Source organism: Mesocricetus auratus, unplaced genomic scaffold (assembly GCF_017639785.1).
Source record: "Mesocricetus auratus isolate SY011 unplaced genomic scaffold, BCM_Maur_2.0 Super-Scaffold_4256, whole genome shotgun sequence".
NCBI lineage: Eukaryota > Metazoa > Chordata > Mammalia > Rodentia > Cricetidae > Mesocricetus > Mesocricetus auratus.
Window position 1 is genome coordinate 79,248,713 of NW_024429182.1, and position 26,092 is coordinate 79,274,804.

A 26,092-nucleotide genomic window follows, 5' to 3' on the forward strand; every position below is an offset into this window, starting at 1 on the left:
TTTGTATGATGGATTACACTTTTTGAAATTTAAAATATTTCCTCTACTTTGAAAACCAAGATTAGTCTAAATTTGAGGTCACTTTCAGCTGGGGTCAATGTGGTAATAATGCTTCCTCCTGGGAAAGGGAAAATGTTCTTCAGAAATCATGGCGAATTAGAGGCTAGAGTCTTGGGCAAAGAATGCCAGAAGTCAACTCAATAGGAAGCAGCAAGCTCTGCTTATAAATAACTAACAGATGACATCAGGCAAACCTGGTGTACTAGTCAGGGTTCTCTAGAGGAACAGTACTGACAGACTGAATCTCTCTCTCTCTCTCTCTCTCTCTCTCTATATATATATATATATATATATATATATATATATATATGTATATATATATATATATTTATTATAGTGGCTTACAGGCTATGGGCCAGCTAGTCTAACAATGGTTGTCTACCAATGGAAAGTCTGAGAATCCAGTAGTTGTTCAGTCCAACTGGATGGATGTCTCAGCTGGTCTTCAGTATACACTGGAATCCCAAAGAAGTAGGCTCTAATGCCAGTAAATCAAAAGTGAGAAAAAGCAGACAAAGAGCAAAAGTTTCTTTCTTCTGTGTCCCTTATATAGGCTATCACCAGAAGGTGTGGCCTAGATTAAAGGAAGATCTTCCCACATCAAAAGGTATATGTCCACTTCAAATGATTTAATTAAGAAAAATCCCTCAGCTAGATGTGGTGGCCAGTACCTTTAATCCAAGCACTTGGGAGACAGAGCCAAGTAGATCTGAATTCGAGGCCAGCATGGTCTACAGAGTGAGTTCCAGGACAGTACAGAGAGAAACCCTTTTTTTTTTTTTTGCGGCGGAGGGGTAGGGGTTACGAGACAGGGTTTCTCTGTATTGTTTGGGAGGCTGTCGGCCCAGCCTGGCCTCAAATTCACAGAGATCCGCCTGCCTCTGCCTCCCGAGTGCTGGGATTAAAGGTGTGCACCACCACTGCCTGGTTGACCTTACATTTTTTAATATTTATTTTTTATTTTATCTGTATTGGTGTTTTGCCTGCATGTCTGTGTGAGGGTGTCAGATCTTGGAGTTACAGGCAGTTGTTAACTACCATGTGGGTAGCTGGAATTGAACTCAGGTTCTCTGGAAGAACAGTCATGTTCTTAACAACTGAGCCATCTCTCCAGCCCCTGATCTTAAAATTTTTTAGCTATTGAGCAGTTAGTTATGTTCAATTTTTGTTAGTGACAGAAACGAATTTCATTGAGGGAAGGGACATAGGAAGGTAGTTTTTGCCTTTAGGAGACAGAATATAAGAATTTAATGGACTTGGAGGGAAAGTGGGGGAAATTGTATGAAGAGTAAGACATAAGCTTGGCATGATAGCACACACCTGTAATCCATCCATCCATCCAAACGTTATATAGTTTGACAGCAAACTGATGTTTTATGTAATAGTATATACATCTTGGAAAAGGAAGCTAGACATAGAAAATTCACATTAAAACTTCCTGTTATGTAGAAGGTTCTCAAAGGTTGTCATAGTAATTAAGCAGTCTTCCATTGAGAAAAAGGCTAATGGGAAAGGTAATTCCTAATGGTCGGCAGAGTAAGGCAAAATTGCACATAGTCAAAAATCACTGTCTCCTTGAGCCACTTAGAAAGGGAACATGATGGAGATGGGCAATTTGGATCTCACTTGGTTCAGCACACCCAGCTTTCTTCTGATGTCCCACTGGTTGATTACCACATGAAGTTGAGTTGCTTGAGTTCAAATATCCCATCTTCATGGGAGATACTTAAACAGTAACTCATCCTCAATTAGGGTAATGCTTTGACTAAGATTTGCTGGAAGAAGAACCAAAGAGATGGCAGATTTCTTTCTTTCAGTTCAAGCTAGCCTGAGGTATGGGCTCACAGAATAGCCAATATGCATTCTAACACACTAATGTTTCTTTCCTCACCAAGGAAAGAAACATAATTAATGTTTCTTTAATTATCATTGCATTTGTATTGAATATGCATATACTATTTATTACTTCACTGATTGTCACAGTCAGTATACAATTTGTCCCCACTACTATTGCCAATCCCTGAAGCACTTTCCCAGAACATGAAAAGGATGCTTCTCCTCACACTAGCACAGTCCTTCTGCTGTTTCTAAGGGTCACAGCCCATTATGGAAAAGAACACAAGGAGGCTCAATAAGTAGAGATTTATTTTTATTAGTGAGGTCCACTCTCTGTTGGTGTACAAACAGCTTACTGTGAACTCCATTCTGACTCTACACATGCTCTCTTCGTCCCATTTCTGTTCGGCTGTAACTTGGAAGTTGGCTTAGACCTTGTGCTTTTAAATTAGGTTAAAGTAGAATAAAATGAATGCAGTATAAATGTCATGGAAGCTGTTTAGATCCTAAATGCATCCTAAGTAATCACATTTACGATAAGGCAAACATATAACTAAGGCATGCACTTCCATTTAGCAACAGGGAGAAGAAGGATGTCATGCCATATTTCCATTAAAAAGACAACATGATCAGCTTGGTGTAGTGGCTCAGGTCTGTTAATTCGAGCAGGAGGATCAACACAAGTACAAGGCCAGTCTGGTCTACATAGAGAATTCTAGGCCAGCAAATAGGAAAACCCTGTTGCAAAAAAATACCCCCTGTCCAAACTCAACAAAGCAAAACAAAACAAAAGTATGATCAATTCAAAGCTGCTCTTTATAAAGGAGTATATCTGGAAATTACAAGAGTCAGGAGACCACAAAAAAAGACTATACAGAAAGCACTTTTAAGCAAATGAATAACTTGTTGATAAACCTCTACTAAGTATTTTTGGAGCAACATAGTTTGGTAGCCATGTGAACTTGCAGCAACCAGCTAACCCTTTTTGCATCAGCTGATATGTGCTGAATGGCAGTGCCAAGAACTGCCTTTGGCCTTCCTCCACAAACTTTAGACTTGCTCCCAAGGATGACTTCAGTTAAGATGTAAGGTCCATGACCTCTAGGGCCAGTGTCATCAGTTCAGGCAGCAGCAAGACCCTGAAAAACCCTAGGAATACTTGCAGCTACAAGTTATAGGTGAGGACCAACTCTGGAGGTCTAAAGGAAGTGGTGTTTTTCCTTTTAATCAAGAAGGTCATGTTGTCTGATTTACATTCAAAACCGAGTCGGCTCACGATTCTCAAAAGTCATCTGTCCTCTCCGTTAGGAAACTTCATCGTGAGACTGCAGATACACTGGTTTGGAAAGTTTTCTCAGTTTCTCCTGGGTTTGAAGTCTCCGACCTCGTAGTGGAATAAGACCCATTGGAGGCAGATGAATCTAAGTAGAATAATGATGTGAAGAATCATAACCATTAGTGCAGCTTTTATTCATTGAGGATTTACTGTTTCTAAGTGCTAATGATAACTTCTTAAGGATGTATTTGTATATGTATATGTTTGTTTGTTTTGAGACTGGGTTTCTCTATATAGCCCTGGCTGTCCTGGAACTCATTCTGTATACCAGGCTGGCCTACAACCCACAAAGATCCTCCTGTCTCTGCTTCTTGAGTATTGGGATGAAAGGCAAGTGCCACCATTGCCTGGCTAGGAATTATAACTTTTATAGTTGAAAAAATGAAGGCTCAGAGAAATTTAATAATGATTTGGTCAAGGTTACACATTAAGCCAGATGTTGGTGGTGCATGTCTTTAATTTCAGCAATTGGGAGGCAGAGGCAGGTGGATCTCTGTGAGTTAGAGGCTAGCCTGGTCTACAAAGTGAGTTCCAGAAGAGCCTCCAAAACAATACAGAGAAACCCTGTCCCGAAAAACCAAAATAAAAGAAAAGAAAAGAAAAAAGAAAAAGAAAAGGTTACACATTAAGTGGTGAAACTGGATCTGAAGCCAGAATGTGGCACCCATCTATGCCATTTTTCCTGAACATAGGAAAAGAACTAGAGATCCATTCAGCAAAATGGGCATCCAAAAAAGAAAAGAGAAACACTGCTTACATACTAAGATGCTCAGTGGATGACAGGCATTGATGCCAACTCAGATGCCTACTGAGGTAGAAAGCTGCTCACATTATGGCCGTGACAGCTAACCTCATGAGTAAATCTTACTAACCCCTATTAAGAATCATTTCTGGATGCATGTGTGACAGTATTTCCAGATAAGGTTAGTATATGAATTACTGGATTCAATAGACTTCTCTCCCTGATGTGGAGGAACATCCTTCTTTCTAGCAGGGCTTGAGAAAAGCCAAAGGATGTCACTTCTTTTGCTTCTTGCTCACCTCATTTGAGTGAGACACCTCATCTTCCCCTGCTTCCACCCTAGATTTCTACCATCAGCCCCCTTGGTTCTTGGGTTTTCAGGCTCAGACTGAATTGTGCCACTGACTTTCTTCTGGGTCTTAAGTCTCCATAACTGTATGAGCCAATTCCTTACAAGAAACATCCTTTACATATCCAGATTTGCTTGTACATCTCTATTCACACACCCATCCAGCCAGCCAGCATCCATGCATCCATGCATCCATGCATCCATGCATCCATGCATCCATGCATCCATCCATCCATCCATCCATCCATCCATCCATCCATCCATCCATCCATCCATATCTTCTGATCTCCTTCCTACTGGTTCTAGTTCTCTGAGGAAACCTGACTTATACAAATAATGATGGTACATCCTTACAATAGCATGCAATGAAAACATTTAGGAATGAGGTAGAGTTGTATACAAAGATGCTAGAAGAGATGAAATAAGTAGATAATAAAAATAATATACCTAGAATTCCATGTATGAAGGAATGTGTGTGCACATGTGTGTGTAAAACTATGAACTTATTACCGGATAATTAGCTTGAACTGATAAAGTATCAAATCACTGCTTTTCCGACTCAAAGAGTTGAAAAACTGGTAATTTAAAAATTACAGTAGTCTCTTCCATGAGGTAGAATTTTTGACAATTTTCACTTTCTACTTTCTGTAACCTTTAAATATTTTAACTTTACCTTTTTAGTATTTAAAAAGCTTGCCTTTTATAATAAGGAAAATAGAAGCATTTCATTAAAATGGATAAAGGCCCAAAGTAAAGCTTTATAAACATGAGTTGGTTTTCCCTTCCAGCTAGTGGGAAACTGCACAAGAGAGGACCAGGTGTTCACTGACACAGTGATTTATTGTGGTGGGTTGGTAGCATACAAGGATAACTTATTTCTAACATGCTTCCTACAATGGCTCTCAGCTTCTCAGCGAATATCCTTCATGGCATCCATTCTTAGAAATAACTGGGTTGACAAGGATAAGTGCCCAACACCTGTTCACTGCAGCCATACTTACTGGCCTTGGATAAGGAATCTGGTAATGCAGTCCAATCTCAATCCTGGCTGTGCATTCATCTATACACTGTTTAATCAGGTCTGGGTCTGTGAGCTATTTAAGGGGAAAATAAATGAGGCAGTTAGTATCTTTATAATAGTATATAAGATATAGTACAGATTTTCTTAAAGTTTTCAGTTCACTATCCAGGAACTTCAATATTAGTAAATAAAAATCTCTCCTCTTTTTTTTTTTTTTTTTTTTTTTTGGTTTTTACAAGACAGGGTTTCTATGTATTGTTTTGGAGGCTGTCGGTCCAGCCCGGCCTGGAACTCACAGAGATCCGCCTCCCGAGTGCTGGAATTAAAGGCGTGCGCCACCACCGCCCGACAAAATCCAGTTAACCCTCGTTTTTTTTTTTTTGTTTTTGTTTTTGTTTTTTTTTTTGGTTTTTCGAGACAGGGTTTCTCTGTGGCTTTGGAGGCTGTCCTGGAACTCACTTTGTAGACCAGGCTGGCCTCGAACTCACAGAGATCCGCCTGCCTCTGCCTCCTGAGTGTTGGGATTAAAGGCGTGCGCCACCAGCGCCCGGCCCAGTTAACCCTCTTATGTGTTCCTCCAAAGTTATTAACTCACACATAATTAGCCTTTTAAAATTATTTCTCATTTATTACTTTGTATGTATGGTAGTGGTGTGAATGTGCCATGGAACACAACCATGGTGCTTACATGGAAGTCAGATGACAACTCTGTGGAGTTGGTTTCCTCCTGTCTTTCTGTGCATTCTAGGGATTGAACTCAGTTGTTAGGCTTCTGTGATAACCACCTTTACCCAATGAGCAGTCTCAGTGGTCCTAGCTTTTTCTTATACAGATATCTTACCTATAACTTTTTCTTTTTCATTAACATAATTTGAAGCTCTTTGGTATTCAGACATCAGAGTTACTCTTCCTGAAGACTATCAAAACTTCAACATAAAGCTTTATTATGATTTAACCACTTTTTTATTGATGGGCATTCTGGTTATTTCCAGTCTTTTGCCATCATAAACAATTTTGCTACAGATCTTTATGCAGTTTTCTTGCTCATATGCCAGTGTATCTAAGATGAATTCTCAGAACAAGAATGCTAAGACAAAGAGGCTATATAAGTTCATAAATGTTTCATTTTCACAATATTCCCAAGTTACTTCCTATAGTTCACATCAATTTATATCCCACCAACAATCTACACACTTACATCTCCACCAATACTGAATGAGAGATATACTCATACCCTCCCTACACTGACTCTAAAGCAGTGGTTCCCAAACTGTTGGTTGCAACCCCTTGGGGGGGTCACATATAAGATATTTATATTATGACACATAATAGTAGCAAAATTATAGTTATGAAATAACAAAATAATTGTAATGGTTGGGGGTCACCAAACAAGAGGAACTAGGGTCCTAGCATTAGAAAGATTAAGAGCTGCTGCTCTAACGGAATCTGGCTTTTCAGCAAGAGTTAATGAGCTACCTAGTATTTAAACTGTAAATGGTCTTGCTCATTAGTAAAGGGGGAAAAACAGACTTCTGAAATCCTAGATCAGTAAAATTGTGAGAATGTATTTTCAAGTAAAAGAGTAAGTTGTCTATTTGGGAAGTGGGGAGGTGCCCAAAAACAAAACCCTAGAAAGCCAAATCAGGGAAGAAGAGAAACCTTCATTCAGAGGATGTAAAAACCAGCGCATGGATCTTCTACGTGAGAGTGCTTCAAGGTATTGCCAAAAACTGCAACAGCCTCAGGCGACAACAAGGGTGAAGTCTGGGCCATGTGGCTTGGAAATTCCAAGGGAGTTCTTGTCCCCTGGTGCTTCTTGGAGTTCCAGGAACAGTAGCCCAGAGAATTCAGCTGATTCCCTTAGGGCTCAACTCCCTGACCTCTGTGGCCTCAGAAGCTATTGCCCTGCTGTCCACACTGGGACTAGATCTTCATGTTGCCATTAGCCTGCTGGGATTCAGAGCAAGTAATAAGATAGCTTTGGATTATTAAACTCTTCGTGAAACACGGGTTATAATAAATTGTTTTTATGTCTACATGAGGAACTGGAGTAGGGGAGAAAGTCCTCTAACAAAGATGTAGCTAAAGGAGCTGGGCTTCTAGAACTCCAGATATCATCTAAGGAGTGTGGGCTAGAGTTCTTCAAATTCAGCCCACGGGCTGCTGCATAATTTTGTGACATGTACATACCCACCTTCTGTCTCATCCTTGGTCAATCTAAGTCAAAGGTCAAGAATGGCATTGAAATAAATGAAACTCTAGCCTGAGTAGTCCTCAGACAAGTGTGCCTGCACAGGGGTGCATGCCACAGTATCCCCAGCACTAGGCCATATCCATGGAGTCATGATCTCTGCCTTCAGCTATCAATGATATTATCTGAACAGATACATGATACATGAAGATACAAAAAACGTACAGTGGAAGCTAGACAGGTGGCACATGCCTGTAATTTCAGCGCTCAGAGGAAGAGGCAAGAGAACTTTCATTTAAAAGCATGTCTTCTGGATATGACAGGCCTGTTGCATTCATGAATTCACTGCAGCTGTCGTTGTCTAGATAACGACCAACACCAGGTCAAGCCACTCAACATTCCAGCATAGATGGGAGAGGCCCTTACACGGCTCCACCCCTAGCTGAGGAGCTACTGGCAACTGATGGATACTAGGGGAATGAGAGTCTGTTCCCTTTAAGGGTGTGGCCCTGTAGGTCAAACATGCTCAGGTGGACAGCTCCACACCTATGAGTACATGGGCAGCAAAAAAAAAAAAAAAAAAGACGTTGGGTGGGTAGGGTGAATCCAGGAAAAGTTTGGGGTGAATATTGTCAAAATATATTGTGTACACCTATGGACATTTTAAAGGTCAGGTGTGGTGTCACACACACCTTTAACTCCATTACTGGGAGAAGAGGCTGGTTGGATCTCTGTGAGTCGAAGGACAGCTGTGACTACACAGACAGTCCATATACATGACTTAATAAAATATATTAAAGTATAAAACAAAACAGTAAAGAATGGAGGCATTCCTAGAAGAGAAGGTACTTTAGGTTATGAGGGTCTCTTTGGTAGCTTTTGTCCTGATTTTTTAAAAAAATTCCCCAGGGAGGGTGAGGCCCTCCATGGAGGGGCTCCAGAGTCTGTCACTTCATCCAGGGCAGGGCCTAGGCCCTCTCCCAAGAGTCCAGGTTGAGAGAGCATCCCTCATTGTGGGATGGGCAGCCAAAGACCATTTGTATGCCAGGGATAAATACTACCCAAGGTCCCAAAGATTGCCTAGGCCTCCTCACTGACACATTCAAGGGGTCTGGATCAGTCCCATGCAGTCCTCCCAGTCATCAGTCTGGGGTTGTCCTGATTTTAACTCTATTTCTTTCCATCTAAATGAAATCTCTCTGAGGTACCTTATTTTGATGATGATGATGATTATTATATATCGCAAATGTCTAGTCTCGTGGTCCACAGTTGGTGGGATACTTCAATGAAGACTAAGAACAATGAGTTTCAGAGTGGCAGCAGGTGACAGGAACCACAAGAAGTAAGGACAGGGCTTGTAAATGGATGATTAGGCCAAGTGAGGTCTTTCAGGTGAGTGGTCATAATTGGATTTTATTGGATTAAAGCTGGTGCATGCCTTTAATCCCAGTACTAGGAAGGCAGAGATGAAATTTCTGTGAGTTCGAGACCAGCCTGATCTACATAATAAGTTCCAGGATAGCCAGTGCTAAATTAACATTGTTTCAAAAAACAACAAACAAAAGAAAAACAAAACAAAAATTAAGCTGGGTGGTGGTGGTGCACACCTTTAATCCCAGCATTTGGGAAGCAGGGGCAGGTGAATCTCTGTAAGCTAGAGACCAGCATGGTCTAGAAGAGCTAGTTCCAGGACTGGCTCCAAAGCTACACAGAGAAACCCTGTCTCGAAAAAAACAAAATAACAACAGAAAGGAAAGAACTAAGTCTGGGCATTCAAAAGTGGCTTCAGCATAGAGGCTGTCCTGTAGTTGTCATGCAAGTGGTAGAAGATGGTGCAGAGAAAACAGAGCCAGAAAGACATAAGATACAGGAGAGAAAGACAAACACAAGTGGGCAAACAAGAACCAGGTCCCGACAGTCATGCTCCTTAGTGCCAGGCAGTTTTCCCAAGGGAATGGCAGCCAGTGCTGGATGGTTTGTCAGGATGAATTGAAACTGGCTGACTGGTGTCTGGATGTTTGGTTCAGTTAAGTAGGTAGTAGAAGCCCTATTTTCTGTGGTACTACTCTGTTGGCCAAAGAGTTCATTGCTAAGTTAGGGAAGGAGCCCTGTGTCTTTTTCCACATTACAAATGGGTTTATAATCAAAAGGCTTTGATTGGTTTATGAATTGAGAAAAAGCATTTTACTGTATACCACCTCTGGGAGTGGCTGGTTATCAGCATGTGAGGAACAGTTCTCACTGGCATGACTTCTGTCACCTGGCTCACAGGGTCTTCTGAGCATGCTATGCCATTTATTGGCTGGACTGAGACCTCGTTGATCCAAGAGAGAGAAAAACAGGCTGCGCTTGACTTTCTAGTAGTTAGCTGAACTGGCAAGCCTACCCAAGTTGCATGATGGACCCTTCCATGGATCTTCTTCAGTCAAGGTAAAAAAGAAATGAACAAATACCACAAGAAGATTCTCTGCTTTTTGCCATCTCCAGATGGGGCCTACTTACATTTTTGTTTTTCTGGAACAATGTTCTGGCTTCATTTAGTATGTACTGTTTTTCTTTGATGGTGTCTTCCATCTGCCCTGATGCTGCCTGCCACTTCCGAGCAAGCCTGAAAATGCTTCGGTAGAGGCTAAGGACTTCTTGTCGTGTTGCTGTTGTCATCTTCAGACTCACTAGAATAGAAGAAGGAAAATCTACACACAAATGCAGCTTGATAGTAGGCATCCAGACAGATGTACAGTTTTTGAATCAAGATTTTTAATTAGCCTAGATATAAGTGCTCCTTGCCAGGTCTGTGGGTAGCATTACCAGAATGACAGAGTAGAAGCATCACTTTTGTTCTCTCCTCCCATCTTTTTGATTTTTGACAGTCTCACAAGCTAGGCCTGTTTGGCCTGGAGTGCCATATGTAACCCAGCTTGTCTTCAAACCATCCTGGCTCAGTCTCCTGAGTCCTAGGGTTACACACCTGTACCTGCAGTGGAGGGCTGCCTCATTTGCTGTCTGCTTCAAGCCTACTTTTACAAGCATGGCAAGGCCAAATTTACCAGACTGACCAGAATACCTCAGAAATGATTTTAGTTTCTGTTCTGGTAAATTTACATGGCTAGCCTGAATTCCTAGAAGGCATATTTTGGTTTGTTTTGTTGAGACAGGGTCTCACTATGTCACCCTGGCTGGCCCAGAACCTGTTCTGTTTGTTTGTAGCAATGGAATCTCATTAAACCAGACTGGCTTTTAACTCCAGAGCCTTCTTTCTCCACCAACCAACTACAGCTCACATTTGTTACTTAGCTCTGAGCAGCAGCAGCCATCTAAAAAGGAGGGCCTAGAGACACCAGCTTTTTTTTTTTTTTGTAGTTTAGGTAACAGAACCAAGCATGGAAGCACAGGCCTGAACTGTAATCCCAGCACTCAAAAGGCTGAGGAAGATCATGAGCTAGCTTAGGATACATCTTTTAAAATAGTGGCATTTCATGCTTTTATAATGTGAAATCCTAAAATGACAATTATTTTTAAAACTGTGTTACCAAATAAGTCAAACAGGGTCAGTCTCAAGTCTCAGCTTTACCCACAGGCTGTATGTCTGCAATTTCTCTTAGTTTAGAAGACATTTCTCAAAACTATCTTCTTGACCAATAAGATCTGTACAACTAAAGATCTTTCCCATGGCTGAAGATCTTCTGACCCCTCTGACTTTTTCTATGAACACCAGTTTTAGTTCCAGTGGGTAATAAGTACACTTTCATTTTTATGACATGTTTCAGATAAAAAAGACAGAGAGTAACATGATAGCTACATACAATAAATAAGCCTTGAAGAACAAGTTATGGAAATACTTGATCCCCTCCCCAACTTGGTCCCCTTCTAAATCAATTTATTCTCTCTCTCTCTCTCTCTCTCTCTCTCTCTCTCTCTCTCTCTCTCTCTCTCTCTCTCTCCTCCCTCCCTCCCTCCCTCCCTCCCTCCCTCCCTCCCTCCCTCCCCCACCCCTGAGATAGTATCACACTATTTAGCCTTGGCTGACTGACCTGGGACTCTCTATGTAGACCAGGCTGGCCTTGATCTCATAAAGAACTGGCTCCCATTGCTTCCAGGATTTAAGATTAAAGTGTAGGCTCTCTTCTTTGTCAAAAGTACCACTATTCTTACTGCTGCTTACCATTGTCATGAATCCTTTACATTTATTATACGAGATAGCTTTACAAGTTTAGAACTTCATATAGGTTCTTCAAGTTATGTATGGGATTTTGTTTGTTTGGTTAATTCATTTGATTTTTTTGTTGTTTTTTGTTCTTTTTTTGGTTCGTTGAATTTGCAAGACTAAACAACACTGTCACACTGAACTCTAGTTCTAACATCATTGCTGCAGGTCACTCCACTCTAGAAAGAGATCCCAATGCACTTGTCTATTCTTTTGATGGGCAATTTTTTGGTTTGTATTTTGAGACAGAGTTTCTCTGTTTAGCCTTGGCTGTCCTAGACCTCTCTCTGTAGACCAGGCTGGCCTGGAACTCAAAATTTGACTGCCTCTCTGCCTCCCAAGTGTTAGAATTAAAGGTGTGTGCCACCACCACTTGGCTTGATAGGCATTTTTATAACTTACGCAAAATTTCAGCCTACTTCTTTACATTTCTATGTGTAAAAATTGAGAGAAAATACCAAGAAAAAAAAAGAGCTGTCCTTGGAGTTCTTAGTATGATTGAGCAAGATGACTACTACACTGTCTTAGACAAGAGGACAGGCTGGAAAGGCAGATCTGGTGAGTAAGCAGCAGGGCCAGGTACTTGGACACATCCATGATTTCAGAGACTTTTTTCAAACAGGCTTATCAGGATTGTGGAGGAGGCTAAACGCTGCCATTTAGGAACATAATCTATTTCCAATGCCCTACCTGGGGCTGAAATGCTATAGGATGGTCCTTAGCTGCTAGAGAATGATGGGAGCAGGAATGGGGATGCTTATCTAGAATTCTAAGTACCTTCAAGGAATCCACCTTATAGAGACTTTCTTCTTTGAAGATGACTGCCCTTCCAATTTATTGGATCCTGGTGGCTTTTCTTGAGAAACAAGGAGTGAACCAATGCGTAACCATTTGAAGAAAAGCTTGAAAACTCCACTTCCCCAATCCAGAAGTTTAAAGAATCAAAGTTATACACACTACCATCAATGATGCTTCACAGAAAAAATGCTTAAAAGGAATTCATAAAAACCAAGTGAGAACATCATGGGTAATAAAAACCCAGATGAGATGATGCCATTTTTCCTGGTAAGGAAACTGGTTTCTGAGTTTCTGGCTCTCCTTAAAACTCCACAGTCTCATCTGAAAATCCGTGAGTCAGTTCCTGTGAGGGGCAGTAGCATCAACTAATGATTGCTTCACTTCCCTGTCATTAACAGATGAAACTTCCTTGACTTTCAGATAGTGGCAGAGGAAATTGAAGGTCAAACATATTAAAACCTTAGCAAATTTCTCAAAGCCTGACTTTAATTGGTTTTCTTTTATTGCTCTAAGAATTCTGATCATAAACTATGACACAAAAGGCCTGCAATTAGATTACTCAAGGTAATGAGTGCTAACAATTGACACTTATAAGACTATTTTGAAAACACTTTTAGTGTGTGTTTTGAAAACTAATCCACAAAGGAAAATAGGTGATGATTCTCCAACATCAGGTGACCCAGAAAACTCAAGTCACAAAGACTGCCAGAGAGAAAAGTCAAAAGCTATCTTTACTACCTTGTATGTGAACAGGTCCAGCCTATCACTCAAGAAAAGAGAAAAATTCATCTTTCGTAGTTCTCTTGACTTTGGGGTGCACGCCCATATTGCTCCCTCTTCACTAATTTTTTTTGATTAAAGACAAGATCTCACTATACAGTTTTTGAGAGAAAATACCAAGAAAAACTGCCCTAAGTAGACCAGCTTGACATGAGATTCACTACCTACCTCTGCTTCCTAAGTGATGAGATTAAAGGTGTGTGCCACACCTGACCTGATTTTTCACTTGACCAATTTCTGTTCATCCTTTAGAGCCTTGTCTCTCCTTAACCACACACACTAGGTTAGGAATCAATTGAATCTTGACAGTTATTCTTTATAAGACTCATCACTAAAGTTCTGGTTTGTTAAAGTCTATTTTCGTCCAATAGGCTCTAATCTTTATGGGGACAGTTATTACATCTATCTTATTTACTGCTGAATTCTCTGTACCTAGAAAGGTTACAAACTAAGAATTCAACAAATGCACGAACTATCTCATGCTGCTAGCTTTAGATTCTAAAACTGAATCAGTCACGTCTAAAAAATTTAAAAAGTGCTCTTCTTTTTGGGTTTTTCTCTTTGGTCTTAGAAAGTAACTCATTCACAAACCTTGTCATTTCCTGAAGGTTTCCTTACCCAAGGATTTAATGGCTTGAGACCAACAGTCTTCTCAGGATTAACGAAATACAGGAAGCCTTTATCCTTATTTACAGTTGGTCAAGGGTTGATCTGATACGGTAGTGAGGTCTGCTGGAAGTTCCCCTTAGGCAACATAAAGAATATTCAGTTTAGAAGTCAGAACTTTATCTAAAATGATCATGAAGCCCATTCTTAAGAAATTTCTTCAAAGTTCTATGACATTTATTCATTAAACTACTTGAAGTATTTGTTCCTTTTCATCTCTTTAACATCCAGACCTCAGGATGAAAGAAGAAAATACAGGTGTGATGGAAGTAATTGTGACTGGAAGGTGGCTTCTTTTTTAAAAGCTGCACCGCCTGCATAAGCAGAGTACTAAAACAAAATTTATTATTGAGTGCATATTTTATAGAAGCCTGGCACACTTTGCTGCTAGTGTGTTTTGGCATCTGGCGCTCAGCTCAGAGAGGTCCCTAATGCACATCTCAAAATTGGATTGTAGAGGTGATTTTAGATGCATAATATCATTACATTAATATATACTGGAATGACCCATCACATCCATGATATAGATTTTTGTGTGATATAGGTAGGCTATGAATAAATTTATTCAGAAAATTTCTAACCAGAGCATTGTGCTCATACCTGTAATCCTGACATTCAGAAGGCTGTGAAGTAGGAGGACAGTCACAAGACTGGGGCCAGCCTGGGCTACAAGGTCAGCCAAAGGTACATAGTAAGACTGTCTCACTGGTGAGCCTATGCCTCTCTTTTGCCAGTCATCTCTCGTCACAGAGGTACCTATTCACTAACAAATATTCCCAGAGCACTTTCTCCCTAGGCCTAACATAAACACCTATTGCTCTTTTGTAGTTATTTTGTGTCTTTTTCTGCTAACTCCTGGAGAGCAGGGACTATGTCCTGTTCATTAAAATAAAACTAGTTATATTTGCTTTGCATTTACCATGGGCTTCACACTCTACAAGGTACTTTACATATAACTTTGTAAACATCACAATAATTGTGTGTCCGAAGTCACACAGCTAGAAATAGGCAGGGCCAGTATTCAAACCCTACAATCTAGAATCAGAACCCAAGTTGTTAATAACTAAGTAAGCTGCTCGATCTTGATAAATGTTGTTGGATATCTGCTGCATGTTTTAAAGGGCTTAGTTATTATAACAAAGGAGGCTAAATAATTCCATTGAAAGAAGCCATAGAATTCTATTATCTTCCCATACAAAGAGCCATGGAAGTGAGTATTTTGCCCCTTAGTATGTTTTATAAAATCTCCACTTGCCCCTGTTACTTCTTCAAAAAGCATTATACACCTAATATCCTTCAAAGGAAGCTGTGCCCCTGGTTGGAATGCTCTGCTCTTCAGTTCTCTGTGATAATCTCTCTGACTCCAAGGGGAGCTGACATCCCAGAAGAGAAAACAGAGAGACTCATCAGAGATACAGCCTGCACGCTTTAAATCTCTTCTGCCAAGCAGCCTATCTATTGATCCACTCAGCATTTATTGGATGTGCCTATTATGTCCAAGACCATGTGGGTCTGGAAATATCTTATCTTCTAGTGGTAGAGGCAAATGATATACAAGAGAACCAGAGAATTTCATAGAGTAATGTGTTCTGAATGAAATGAACAAAAATGAAAGGTATTTTTTGGGGGTCAATATATTTGACCAGAGCTCTGAATGGCATGAAAAAGACTAATGATGGAAAATTAAGGGGAGGGTGGTATGGGGAAGGGCACAGAAGAAGCAAAGCTCTGGGACAGGCAACAAGCAACGTTAAAACTGAATGCAAGTGAAGACTTGCCAGGGAGGCCACAGGTCAATACAACCCAGCACTGATGGGAGAGTAAGCCTGGGAAGAAGTTTGCATGCAAAGGCAGACATTGACATATGTGAAGCAAATGGGAGCAACATGGTTAAAAATGTGCTAGAACCAAGCTGTATTATAACTATTATGATTCCATCCCTCTTATAGAAGATGAAATGTGAGATTTGCCTAATGTCACCTAGCTGGCAGGCAAGTCAAGATGAAAAGTCTCGTAAGTTGAGTGATTATTTCCTTGTCTGACCACAAGCTTTTGTGTTTTAATTTTGGAGTCAGTAATGGGGGTTTCTAATGGGCAGTGATAAATCAAGAAACAAAGATAAAACAAAAACCCAGGAAACATGCACTCATCTTGCTATTGGCTGTAAAGCATGTGAGCAGTGAAATAGTCTGTGGAGGCTTCAGAAACATACTCTATTAGGCATGCCTAGGTCCTTGGTAAATCCTAATCTAGTTTTACAGGAATCCAATGGACAGATTTGCTAGCACTAGGAGCCTCATCAACTTCACTGTTTTCCTCATCTCTAGAGTACTTTTGAAAGCTCACTGCAGCATGAATGTTTTAAGAGTTGTTTAAAAAAGAGTATGCCTGTGTGTGCAACTGAGTGTGTATATATGTGCATAGTGTAAGTGCAGGAGCCCATGATCTGAAGAGGAATTGATCCCCTGGAACTAGATTTAAAGGTGGTTGTGGGTGCTAGTAGCCAAACCTAGGTCCTCTGCAAGAGCAATGTTTTTAACCCCTGAGTCATCTCTCCAGTCCCCATTTAGGAGTTTAAAAGACAATTCCCCCTTCTGCAGATGAAGTTTATAGAAGTATGACTTTGGTCTTAAGAATGTCAAAAATTCCAGCTACTGGAGTCTCTGAGGCTTTGCTTTCTCTCCTGAAATAAAAACTGCTACAGTACAACACACAGAAGGGACAAAAAGGGAACAGGGAAAGGGGATATTAACCTGACTTTTAAGTTCTAGGAGGTAAAGGGGAAAATCCATTCCATTTCTTTTAAGAAAGACCTGACTCTAGGATTTCCTTTTGTCCTAGAAAATTTCCCTCTCAAGTACTATGTGAATTGGGGTGGGGATGGGGAAGGCTGTGAAATTCACCCAGACAAAATCAATCCTGCTGTTCTGCCTCTTTAGATATGGCACCCCTTCTTGCCTTGTGAAGCCACCAAATCACCCAGCCAAAATATCCTTTCTTTGCCTACCTGCTGCTTTCTCTGCCTATCTCTTAGCCTTCTATTGTCGCATCTTTCTAATGCAGGGATTATGACCGTGTCCTGTGTGTATCCCCAGCATCTCTTCCTTACCCCTATCGATCATACATCATGTTTTTGAAGGTTGACTTTCTTATATTTTACTTATTTTGTGTGTACATCTGTATGCATGTGTGTGGGGAGCAGGGCACAACTCCAGCTCTCCCCCTACTATGTACATCCTAGGGATGGAACTCAAGTTGTCAGGTTTGGCAGCAGGAGCCTTTATACACTGAGCTATCTTGCTGGCTAATTTTCTGTCTGACTGGACCCTTCTTCCTTCATTGTTTGTGAATGTATGGGGAAGGGTGGTAAAGGCAAGAAGACCAGATGGAGTCTTGTTCCTTATACTTCTAGACCTGATACACAATTGGGATATGAAAAACATTTGCTAGGAGAGTATTATCACACACAAAATGGTCATCAGCAATATTCACTCTCATCCTGAGATATATACTATAGCATCTGGAAGAGTTCCTAATTAAGATCCAAGAGTTTGGGCCAGATAGATGGTTCGGCAGGTAAAAACACTTGCTGTACTGACAACCCAAGACTGACTCCTGGAACTCACATCAAGGTGAAAGGAGAGAACCGACTCAACAAATTGTCTTCCTCCATCTGCACATTTACTATGGCATGCATGTGCCCCAACCCCCATTGCATACTAGTAAGTGAATTTTAACCAAAGTTCCCAGGACACTGAAAACAATTCAGAGCTGTTTGGGTGGAGGCTTATGGTTCTAAAGACAGTATTTTAAGATTCACACCTATGAATGCTATAACCCTCATTTCTTTTTTTGTCCCAAGACAAGGTTTCTCTGTGTAGCTCTGGCTGTCTTGGAACTTACTCTTTAGATTAGGCTGGCTTTAAACTCAGAGAACTGCCTACCTCTGCCTCCTGAGTGCTGGAATTAAAGGCATGTATCAGCCTGGCTACAACCCTCACTTTTTTAAAGGTCAGTAATGGTTTGTCACTAGCCTGAATGACCCTATTCCCAGGAAGCTTAGAATCAATTAAATGGAAAAGTTTTTTTTTCCTTGAAAACTAATCATTTTGGGGACTAAGATACATTGCATCTAATGATCTAATTTTAAAACCAACCCAGAAAAGAATATTTTAAAGGACTTGTCATTTGGGAAACTAAAATGCTGTGTTTTGTTTTGTGACAAGGTCTCTCTATCATGTAGCTCTGGGCACACACTTCAATACTGACCTGCATCTCTCAGTGTCCTTTTACTTTTCATTTTAGATATGGTCTCACCAAGTTGCCCAAACTGATCCTGAACTTGCTCTATAACCCAAGAAGAGGCTTGAACTTTTGCTCCTCAAGAGCTTTACTGGTGCTTTCATTTCTTAAAATGCAACATGCAACACAGAACATTTTTCAGAGTTGTAATGATTATTTATGAGCTACTCCATTAAAATACTTAGCACTAGGAAGTAAATGCACAAGTTACCTGAATAGGAGGAAATTAGAGTAGTGAGGCCTTTTATCTATGGTTAACTTTGTCAGCAGAGAATGGAAAAGTATGTAGCCTGTTGGCTAATTTGCTGCTTTGGGGTAATAATGGATTTTCCTAAAGCTGTTTCCCTCTGATCATTAATAATCCCTGTGCAGTAAAGGGCTATTGTTCTTCAGTATGAGTAAATAACCCTGCTGGAGACACCACTTATCTTCAGACCACAATGCATGCTTCTTACTGGAAATATAACGCAGGTGCCAATACTAAGCTTTCCTTCCTATGTCTCTTCCTTTATCTCTTTCTAACTCTTTACTGTCGCTGCTCTTTTTCTCCTAGAGCTTTTCTAGTCCCTATTTTTTGTCAGATACTGGTTGGTATACTGAATGATTTTATTGTCACAACTGAACAATCTTCAAGTCAAGTTAAACTGTGCCCCACAGGTCCCTGGTCCCCTAGCCTCTCTTCTCTCTCTCTCTCTCTCTCTCTCTCTCTCTCTCTCTCTCTCTCTCTCTCTCTCTCTCTCTCTTCCCTCCCTCCCTCCCTCCCTCCCTCCCTCCCTCCCTCCCTCCCTCCCTCTCTCTCTCTCTCTCTCTCTCTCTCTCTCTCTCTCTCTCACACACACACACACACACACACACACCCCACACACACACAGAGGGCTATTTCCTGTCCTAGATTTAGTTTTTAGTTATTAGACTCTGAAGAGGGAAGTGATACCATACAGTTGTGCAATTCTCAGGATATGTTCATTTGGTGTACTTCATACCACAACAATTCTCTGAAACAGCATTTTTTATAAAAAAAATTTACAAGAATATTCGTGTACAAGAGGTAGACCCAGGGAAGGAGGTGAACAATATATTTATCAAAGGGAAAATGAAATTAGGTTAGATCCTGAAAAATGGGAAGCCATCAGAACAAAGGGGGAAATTCAAATACCCATACCAGAAAGATTTCTAAAATAACTATCCCAAACAAAGCAATAGGAGGCAAACATGCTTCTAAAAGCAGATGTTCTTTGACTTGCAGATTAGGTCCTGACTGGGAATGTTCCTGGAAGCTGCTGACCAACATTGGGGCTATTTCCAGCTCAGGAAAAGATTAAAATTCAAAGTGTAGTTTCTAGTGAATGTATCATTTTTCACATCATTGAAAAGTTGAAATTATTTTTGTGTTGGGAACCATCAGTGTATTATGACAGCACTAGAACACACATCAAGATGATATGTATACACGAGACTGACCCAAAATTGCAAGATAGATCAACCAGTCAACTTATACTATCCTATTCAATGCAAAACTTCTAAGCAGAAATCAATTTATAGTTCAATTCAAAATAAATGGGCATATTACCCCTCACGTGAACATTAACATTCTGAATGCTGGGATTATAGGCATGTGCCAGCATATTTTAAGAAACAAAGACAAAGATTAGCTAGAGGTATTCAAAACCAGTGAGACATACAAGGGAGAACTGGGAACAAGCCAATGTGAAGACTCGTTCATAATTCTCCAGTCAGTATCTTTAATCCTTCATAGCAAGTAGGGAGGTCACATAGCCCAAACACTAACTTAAATTCCTGCGTTGTGACATTCTTCTAAGAAATTGGATTAGAAAACTACAAAAAAGTTTTGGTGGATGTAGGCTGTGGTGTTCCACACCTTTAATCCCAGCACTCAGGAGTTCAAGGTCAACCTTCTATAGCGAAAACTGTAGGTAGGTCACCCAAGGCTACAGAGAAAAATCTTATCTTGAAACAAACCGGAAACAAAAAAGGGCTTTGGTGACAACGTTGGGTACAACTGGAGATCTCTTGCACTTGACTATGTCCAACAGACAACAGAATTATGCATTGAGACCATGTTTCCAGAACATTCTCCAAGGACTCTCCAGTTATCAAATGAGTAACTTTATTTGTAGGGCCCAATAGCTCCTTACCAGACTGTCCAGAGAGCAGGACAATGGCTGTCTGGCTTTACTCGTGAGGAATAATTGGCACCCAGAATCATTAAATTCTTTCAGTGCTTCAATCCAACACTGAACAAAAGAACTGTGATAAAACTTTTCTGTTTTATCCACCAGGGCAGAGACTAGTTGCATGCAGCTCCTGGACATCTGGAATATGTGAATAAGGAACTGTTATTTAAATTTAGTTACATGTGACTAGTAGCTACATATGGATAGCACAGTTCTCAAGTCAACTGCAAATCAAATGTCAGTTTGGGAGTGGGAGCAAGGAGAGATACTTCTGGCTGACTTGGGACATAAGACACACACAAAGGACAAGCAACTCTTCAGCTTTGGCTGCTGCTGTGCAGGGATCTCTAGGAACTTCAGACTGTCCAATTTTCCAAACAAAGCCAAAAATCTGGACTCTGATGTTCACGCTTTAAAAACTGGCAAGCAGATTAAAAAAAAAGACTTTAAATCATATTGTGAACTGAACAATAATATGCTTGCAGGCATTATCTGTTTTGCCAGCTTGCAAGTTTTAATCTAGGCCAACCCTATCAGCTCCAAGAGAAAGACCTTTTCCAAGGCCACCCTATTAGATGCAGATCCAAGAACGAAACCCAGGCCTTTTGATTCTTCTGATACCCTTCCCATCGAGATTCACTATAATGGTAGTGCCATCTATAGCAGCAGGGACAAAGTTCACTTTGTAAGAATTCCAAGGCTGAGCAGAGTTGTGTGTGGTGGCCCACTCCTTTAATGCCAGCACTTGGGAAGCAGACGTAGGTAGATCTCAGTGAGTTGGAGGCCAGCCTGGTCTACAAATTGAGTTCCAGGACAGCTAGGACTGCTAAACAAAGAAAATCCTGTGTGTGTATTGGGGGGGAGGGATTCTAAGGCTGGTATCTTATAAAGTGTTTCTACCCAGATACAGCAAAACTGTTGGACTCCAAGGGTACATGTCTGTATTAGGAGCCACAAAGACACAAGGAAGAAACAGTCTTTTGGGAAGACAAATGTGTAAACCAACATTTATCAAGAAACCAGATAATGCACAAAGATTACAAGTCCAAAAGCACTGACGGCTGAGAGAGCAGGAAGACTAGAGTCAGACCTTCATGGGATAACTCACTGATTGTGAGGATTGATCCTGTTTAAGGATATTAAGGGGGGTCTCCTCATCTTTGAGGTGTTACTCTTGTTGAGCTTCCTATTGGCTTCAACCCCTTCTGGTGATCTTTAAATGTGAGGAGACCCAAGGAATTTGTGAGCGTTCCTATCTACTTTCTATTCCTAACTCTAGGAATAAACCCTACATTTAGTATGTCCACCAATGACTTTTCTTCCTGTTTGTTTACCTCATTTCTGAACACCTTTTGGGGGCTGCAAAATGAACTTTGACATATGTTCAAGAGAACTTAGGCTAGTCCCTTTCAAAATGTTTTCTCTCGGTAGACATCTCTGGTGCCACCCTCTCCCCCACATTTCATATCTAATTCAGCAGTCTGTCAGGCATGCTCATGCTCCCAAATACATTCTGAATCAATTTTCTTCATCCAACACCACTGTCACCTCTCCCATGGCATCAGCAACAGCCTCTTAGTAGGTTTAACTACCTTCTCTATCCAGCATCAATTTAAGAAATGTAAATAAGGTCCGATCAATCACTACCCTTTAGGAAGTAATACAAAGGCCGAATCCTTGTTATTTTGCAACTGCAAGAAAGCTTTCAATTTCTTCTGCCTTTTGTTTTCAACGTTATCCCTTCGACACTTTTTTCCATCTAGGCCTTCTCTCCACTCCATCCAGCCTTTGGAGGAGCTGCCTTCTTTTTCTCCTTTGCTCATGATGGTAATGAAGCTAGCCTTAATTGTCACCTGGTCTGATTCCTACATCCGGGTTCATTTGGTGACCCTTCTCAAAGCAGAAACCTCTCCAGCCTCCCAGAACTGCCCCGTCGCCTTCCATTTACATTCGAAAAGTCTGAAGGGTCCCATGCCAGGACTCGCCCACGTGCCACTTCCCTTAGGCAGGTCTCCCGAGGCCAGCAGCGATGACACCGAGCCGCCCTCGCGAGGCTGGGGTCACACAGGCGCGTCTCCTAGCAACCCCACACCCTCACCTCATCCCTGCCCCAGGGGAGCCAACCCCTTTCCCTAGTCCCCAGCGACTGGAGCCGGCGTCTCCATCCTTACACTCACTCTGCGTCAGTTCTGCCTTCCCCCACCCACAGGAGCCGGTTGGGAGGAGGCGGTGTTGGGAGCTCTGCCGAGCCTGGGCCACACCGAGCTCCAACCAGCAGGTCGGGTAGACCAGGCCGGGCCAAACCACCGGGCGGACCGCTGTGGGAGCATGAGGCCCAGGTCAGAGGCTGTCTCAAACCTCCTCAAACTTCCAGCCCTAGCCCACTCCCCGCCGCACTCAGCAACAGCCAGCCTCCATCTCCTCCTACTTTCACTTCACCCTTTCGTTATCCCCTTCCCCCATTTCCAGTTAGAAAATGGCCCGGTCCAGCTCCTCCCAGCCCACCCTCCGCTCCCCTCCTTGCCCTTACTTGGAGACGGCTTCGGACGTCCTTGTGTACGTCGTGACGTCACCCTCCTCACTCCCGTCCCCGCCCTTCTCCCATTCTCTCCCTCCTGGAGCCAGCGGCCGGCGGGGTTACCGGAAGTGATGATGCAGGAGGCGATGGAGGGGGCGGGGCTTCGGGGCGGCCGCCGCCGGTGGGCCGCAGATGAGGAGGAGGCGGCGGCCGCGGTGGCAGAAAAGGCGGCGGCGGGGGTAGGGAGCCTGGAAACGCAAGCGGGGATGGTAGGTGGTTTGGACCCGCCGGGCCGCCGTCGTTTCCAGAAAGGGTTTGACTGGAGGAACCTCTGGAGCAGCTGTGAGTTTGGAGAGGGGGGGAGGGAGTTGAGGAAAAGGGGGGGAGCACTGAGAGATGAAGGGGCGGGGGTTCGGTTCCTTCGAGAAAGGGGGTGGTGGTGGAAGGGGAGGAGTGCAAATCAGCGCCTTGTCTGGACTGGTCCCTCTGGAAGAAGAGGCTGTGAGGGGAGCCTGTGGCGTGTCAAGCCCAAGGCTCAGAAAACTTACCTACTGTCCCTGCCTGCCCGTCGCCAGCACCCCTCAATCCCGGGCCTGGGGACCTGGGGCCGTAGATGCTCGGGGAGGGGCTGCAGACTCTGAACTGAAAGTCCAGGGTAAGAGCCGTGAGGTAGGAGCCCAAGGGGGAGGTGGCGGGTGAATCTCACAGCTCCCTCCTTGATTTTCTTCCCCACCCCCATCCTTGTCTGTAATCGTTAACAGCCCTGGAATTAAGGGGCTCAGACCTGAAGGCCTTTCTGTGCACCTTTGCTACAAACGATAACCATCTGTGCCTGAGGTAATGGGGCTGGAGGCTTTGCCTATATCCTGTTTAGGAAGTGGGACGGGGTGACAAATGTATTGTTTTTTCCATCCCCACCTCTCTCCTCCCCCATACACACCCCTGTTTCTACTTTAATTCTCCGGGCTTGAGTGGCAATCGTGGTCACCGGCTCCCCTTTGTGGCACTTGGTACCTTGGTTACCTCTTTTGAATTTTGTGTTCAGCCTCTATCCCAGCTCCTAACTGCAAGCTTTGTAGTACTTCAGTTGTGGTCTGTGTCACATTGGGGAGTACCTCACAACGCCGCCTGGCTCCCGATTATAATGAGCATTTTCTTTTATGAATACTGGAATTCCAGAGCTCCTGCAAGGAATCATAAATGGCATCATAGTCCAGGAATCAAGGTCTCTCGCTCTAAATACTTTGTGTGTGAGGAATTTACATGTTGTCAACTCTTTCCAAAAATGATTTGATGTTAGGCTAATTCTGGATATCTGTGTTTCTCTCCACCCACACTTCATGATGCACTTCTGAGAACAGAAAACCCCATACTACTTTTTTTGTTTTTACAATTGGACAATAGCTCTTTCATCTCTTTCTCGATCTGTGTGTCTGGCACACTTCAGTGACAATCACCTTGTGCTGATTTTTATCTTAATTTAGCTAATGCTTTGTGTATAGGTGGCCTTATAGGAGACAATGTGATGTGTAGTTTTGTTTTTAGCAGAATACAAATCCATAATGATACGGGAATGTTTGAAGAAAGAATAATTGAAAAGATCTCCTTCACATTGTTTAAAAAACAAACAAAAACCCACCATGGAATAAGTAGTGCCTCTTCTTACCTGTCTAGGCATTTCAGAGTGAAGTGTTAATGATTCTTGTTTTGTGGTTGATACATTTTTAAAAAGAAATCCTCTGTTGATTATGGAACTGTCTCCTAAAAAGCTATGCTTTAAGAAATGGTGCTAAATTTTAGGGGTTCTTTGACTAGAAAGTATACATTTTGCTTTGTCACTGAATTTGATGTGTGGTGTCCTTTGGATTATCATAACAGATGGTCTTCTGATGCTGGGAAGGGAGTCCCATCATACTTACCAGGGCCTTCAAGCCTGATAGAACACAATTCTTAATCCCTTACCATGTAAGTTATGGTGTCTTGATGGCTTACAGAAATAAAAGAATTACCTCTAGACTCACTTTAATTCATTTGGAACCTAGTTTGCCTTTGAATGAAAAGTTCAAATTTCATCCAATTAAGACTGACTATTAAGTACTAGCCAGTATTTCAAACACAGTGTACAAAGGTAAACACGAATAAAAGGTCTACTCTCGTGGGGTTTATCAGAATGGGAAATGGGGGCAGAGATAATAAAAAAGTCTGATTTTGATTAAATGCGGAAGAAAATGAGTGATGGGATAGAGAGTGTGACTGGGATGCTGTGAAGGGAGGACTTCCTGAGGTAACACTTAAAACAGAACTTTAAATGAAAAGGAGCCAGCCATGCATAGATGAAGGGAGGACTCTTGGAGGGTTAGGGAACAGCTCGTGCAGAAACTTGCTGGAATGAACTTGGCAAGTTCCAGGGACTGGGGAGGAAGAGTGAGGGTGGAGTATAAGTTTAGTGAGTAAAAGATTGAATGAAATAGGGTCAGAGAAGAGGAGTTAGACCCAGGTAGATAAATATGAGTAAGGAGGAGGAAGAAATGGAAAAACTCTCTTTTCTCTCTTTTGGTTAGTTCTATTGCCTTTCTTGAAAATTTTATCATTATTTTTTCAGGTTCTATTGGTCTATTATAATTAAAAACAAAAGCTGCGCTGGGCGTTGGTGGCACACGCCTTTAATCCCATCGGATCTCTGTGAGTTCGAGGTCAGCCTGGTCTACAGAGTGAGTTCCAGGACAGCCTCCAAAACTATACAGAGAAACCAAAAAAAAAAAAAAAAAAAAGCTGAGGGTAGTAGAGAGGTGCAACACGGGTCACTTGGGCTATGTGTTTAGGAACAAGCAGGATGTTCAGTTGAGGGCATACCTGTTCCCATAAAATATTTTGCTGTACATGCTGCTATTTAAAATTTCATAATAAGTACTCTGAATGTGTGCTAGTATTGACATCTTCCATCTCTGTGCGAACTTAAGATTGAAGGATTGGCATGTGTTAATAATATGTTTATCTACAAATGGCAATCTAGATCTAAGTTTCAGATTGTTTTTTTGTGGGGAGGCAGCATTTGTGTTGCAATAGTTATGCTCTTGCCTGGGCCTCTTGGTGA

The 26,092-nt window shown here is 41.9% G+C and overlaps 2 protein-coding genes across 13 annotated transcripts in view; one reads left to right on the top strand and one right to left on the bottom strand.

The window, feature by feature from the left end:
• Positions 1–2,192: 2,192 nt before the first annotated feature.
• On the bottom strand, positions 2,193–22,791 carry Lyrm1 (LYR motif containing 1). Of its 8 annotated transcripts, none has more exons than XM_013114941.3 (5): positions 22,658–22,791; positions 13,936–14,061; positions 10,038–10,207; positions 5,325–5,417; positions 2,193–3,317 (listed from the first exon to the last, which is right to left on the bottom strand). In XM_013114941.3, exons 3-5 carry the CDS (start codon positions 10,194–10,196, stop codon positions 3,201–3,203), a joined length of 369 nt encoding a protein of 122 aa, XP_012970395.1. In that variant the 5' UTR covers positions 10,197–10,207; positions 13,936–14,061; positions 22,658–22,791; the 3' UTR covers positions 2,193–3,200. The 8 variants fall into 8 exon arrangements, with proteins under 8 accessions (XP_012970395.1, XP_012970350.1, XP_012970364.1 ...); XM_013114896.3 differs by having other exon boundaries at positions 13,909–14,061; XM_013114910.3 differs by having other exon boundaries at positions 13,909–14,061; positions 22,652–22,789.
• The window catches only part of Dcun1d3 (defective in cullin neddylation 1 domain containing 3), a 38,556-nt gene continuing 35,201 nt past the window's right edge, over positions 22,738–26,092 (top strand). For 2 of the 5 annotated variants that reach the window (XM_040755504.1, XM_040755498.1), the window contains exon 1: positions 22,738–22,819. The gene's annotated coding sequence lies outside the window, so the exon portion shown is untranslated. Of the gene's footprint in view, positions 22,820–23,176; positions 23,341–23,470; positions 23,654–26,092 lie in introns of those variants that run through there. The other 3 variants (XM_021229346.2, XM_005064483.4, XM_040755510.1) reach the window with 2 other exon arrangements.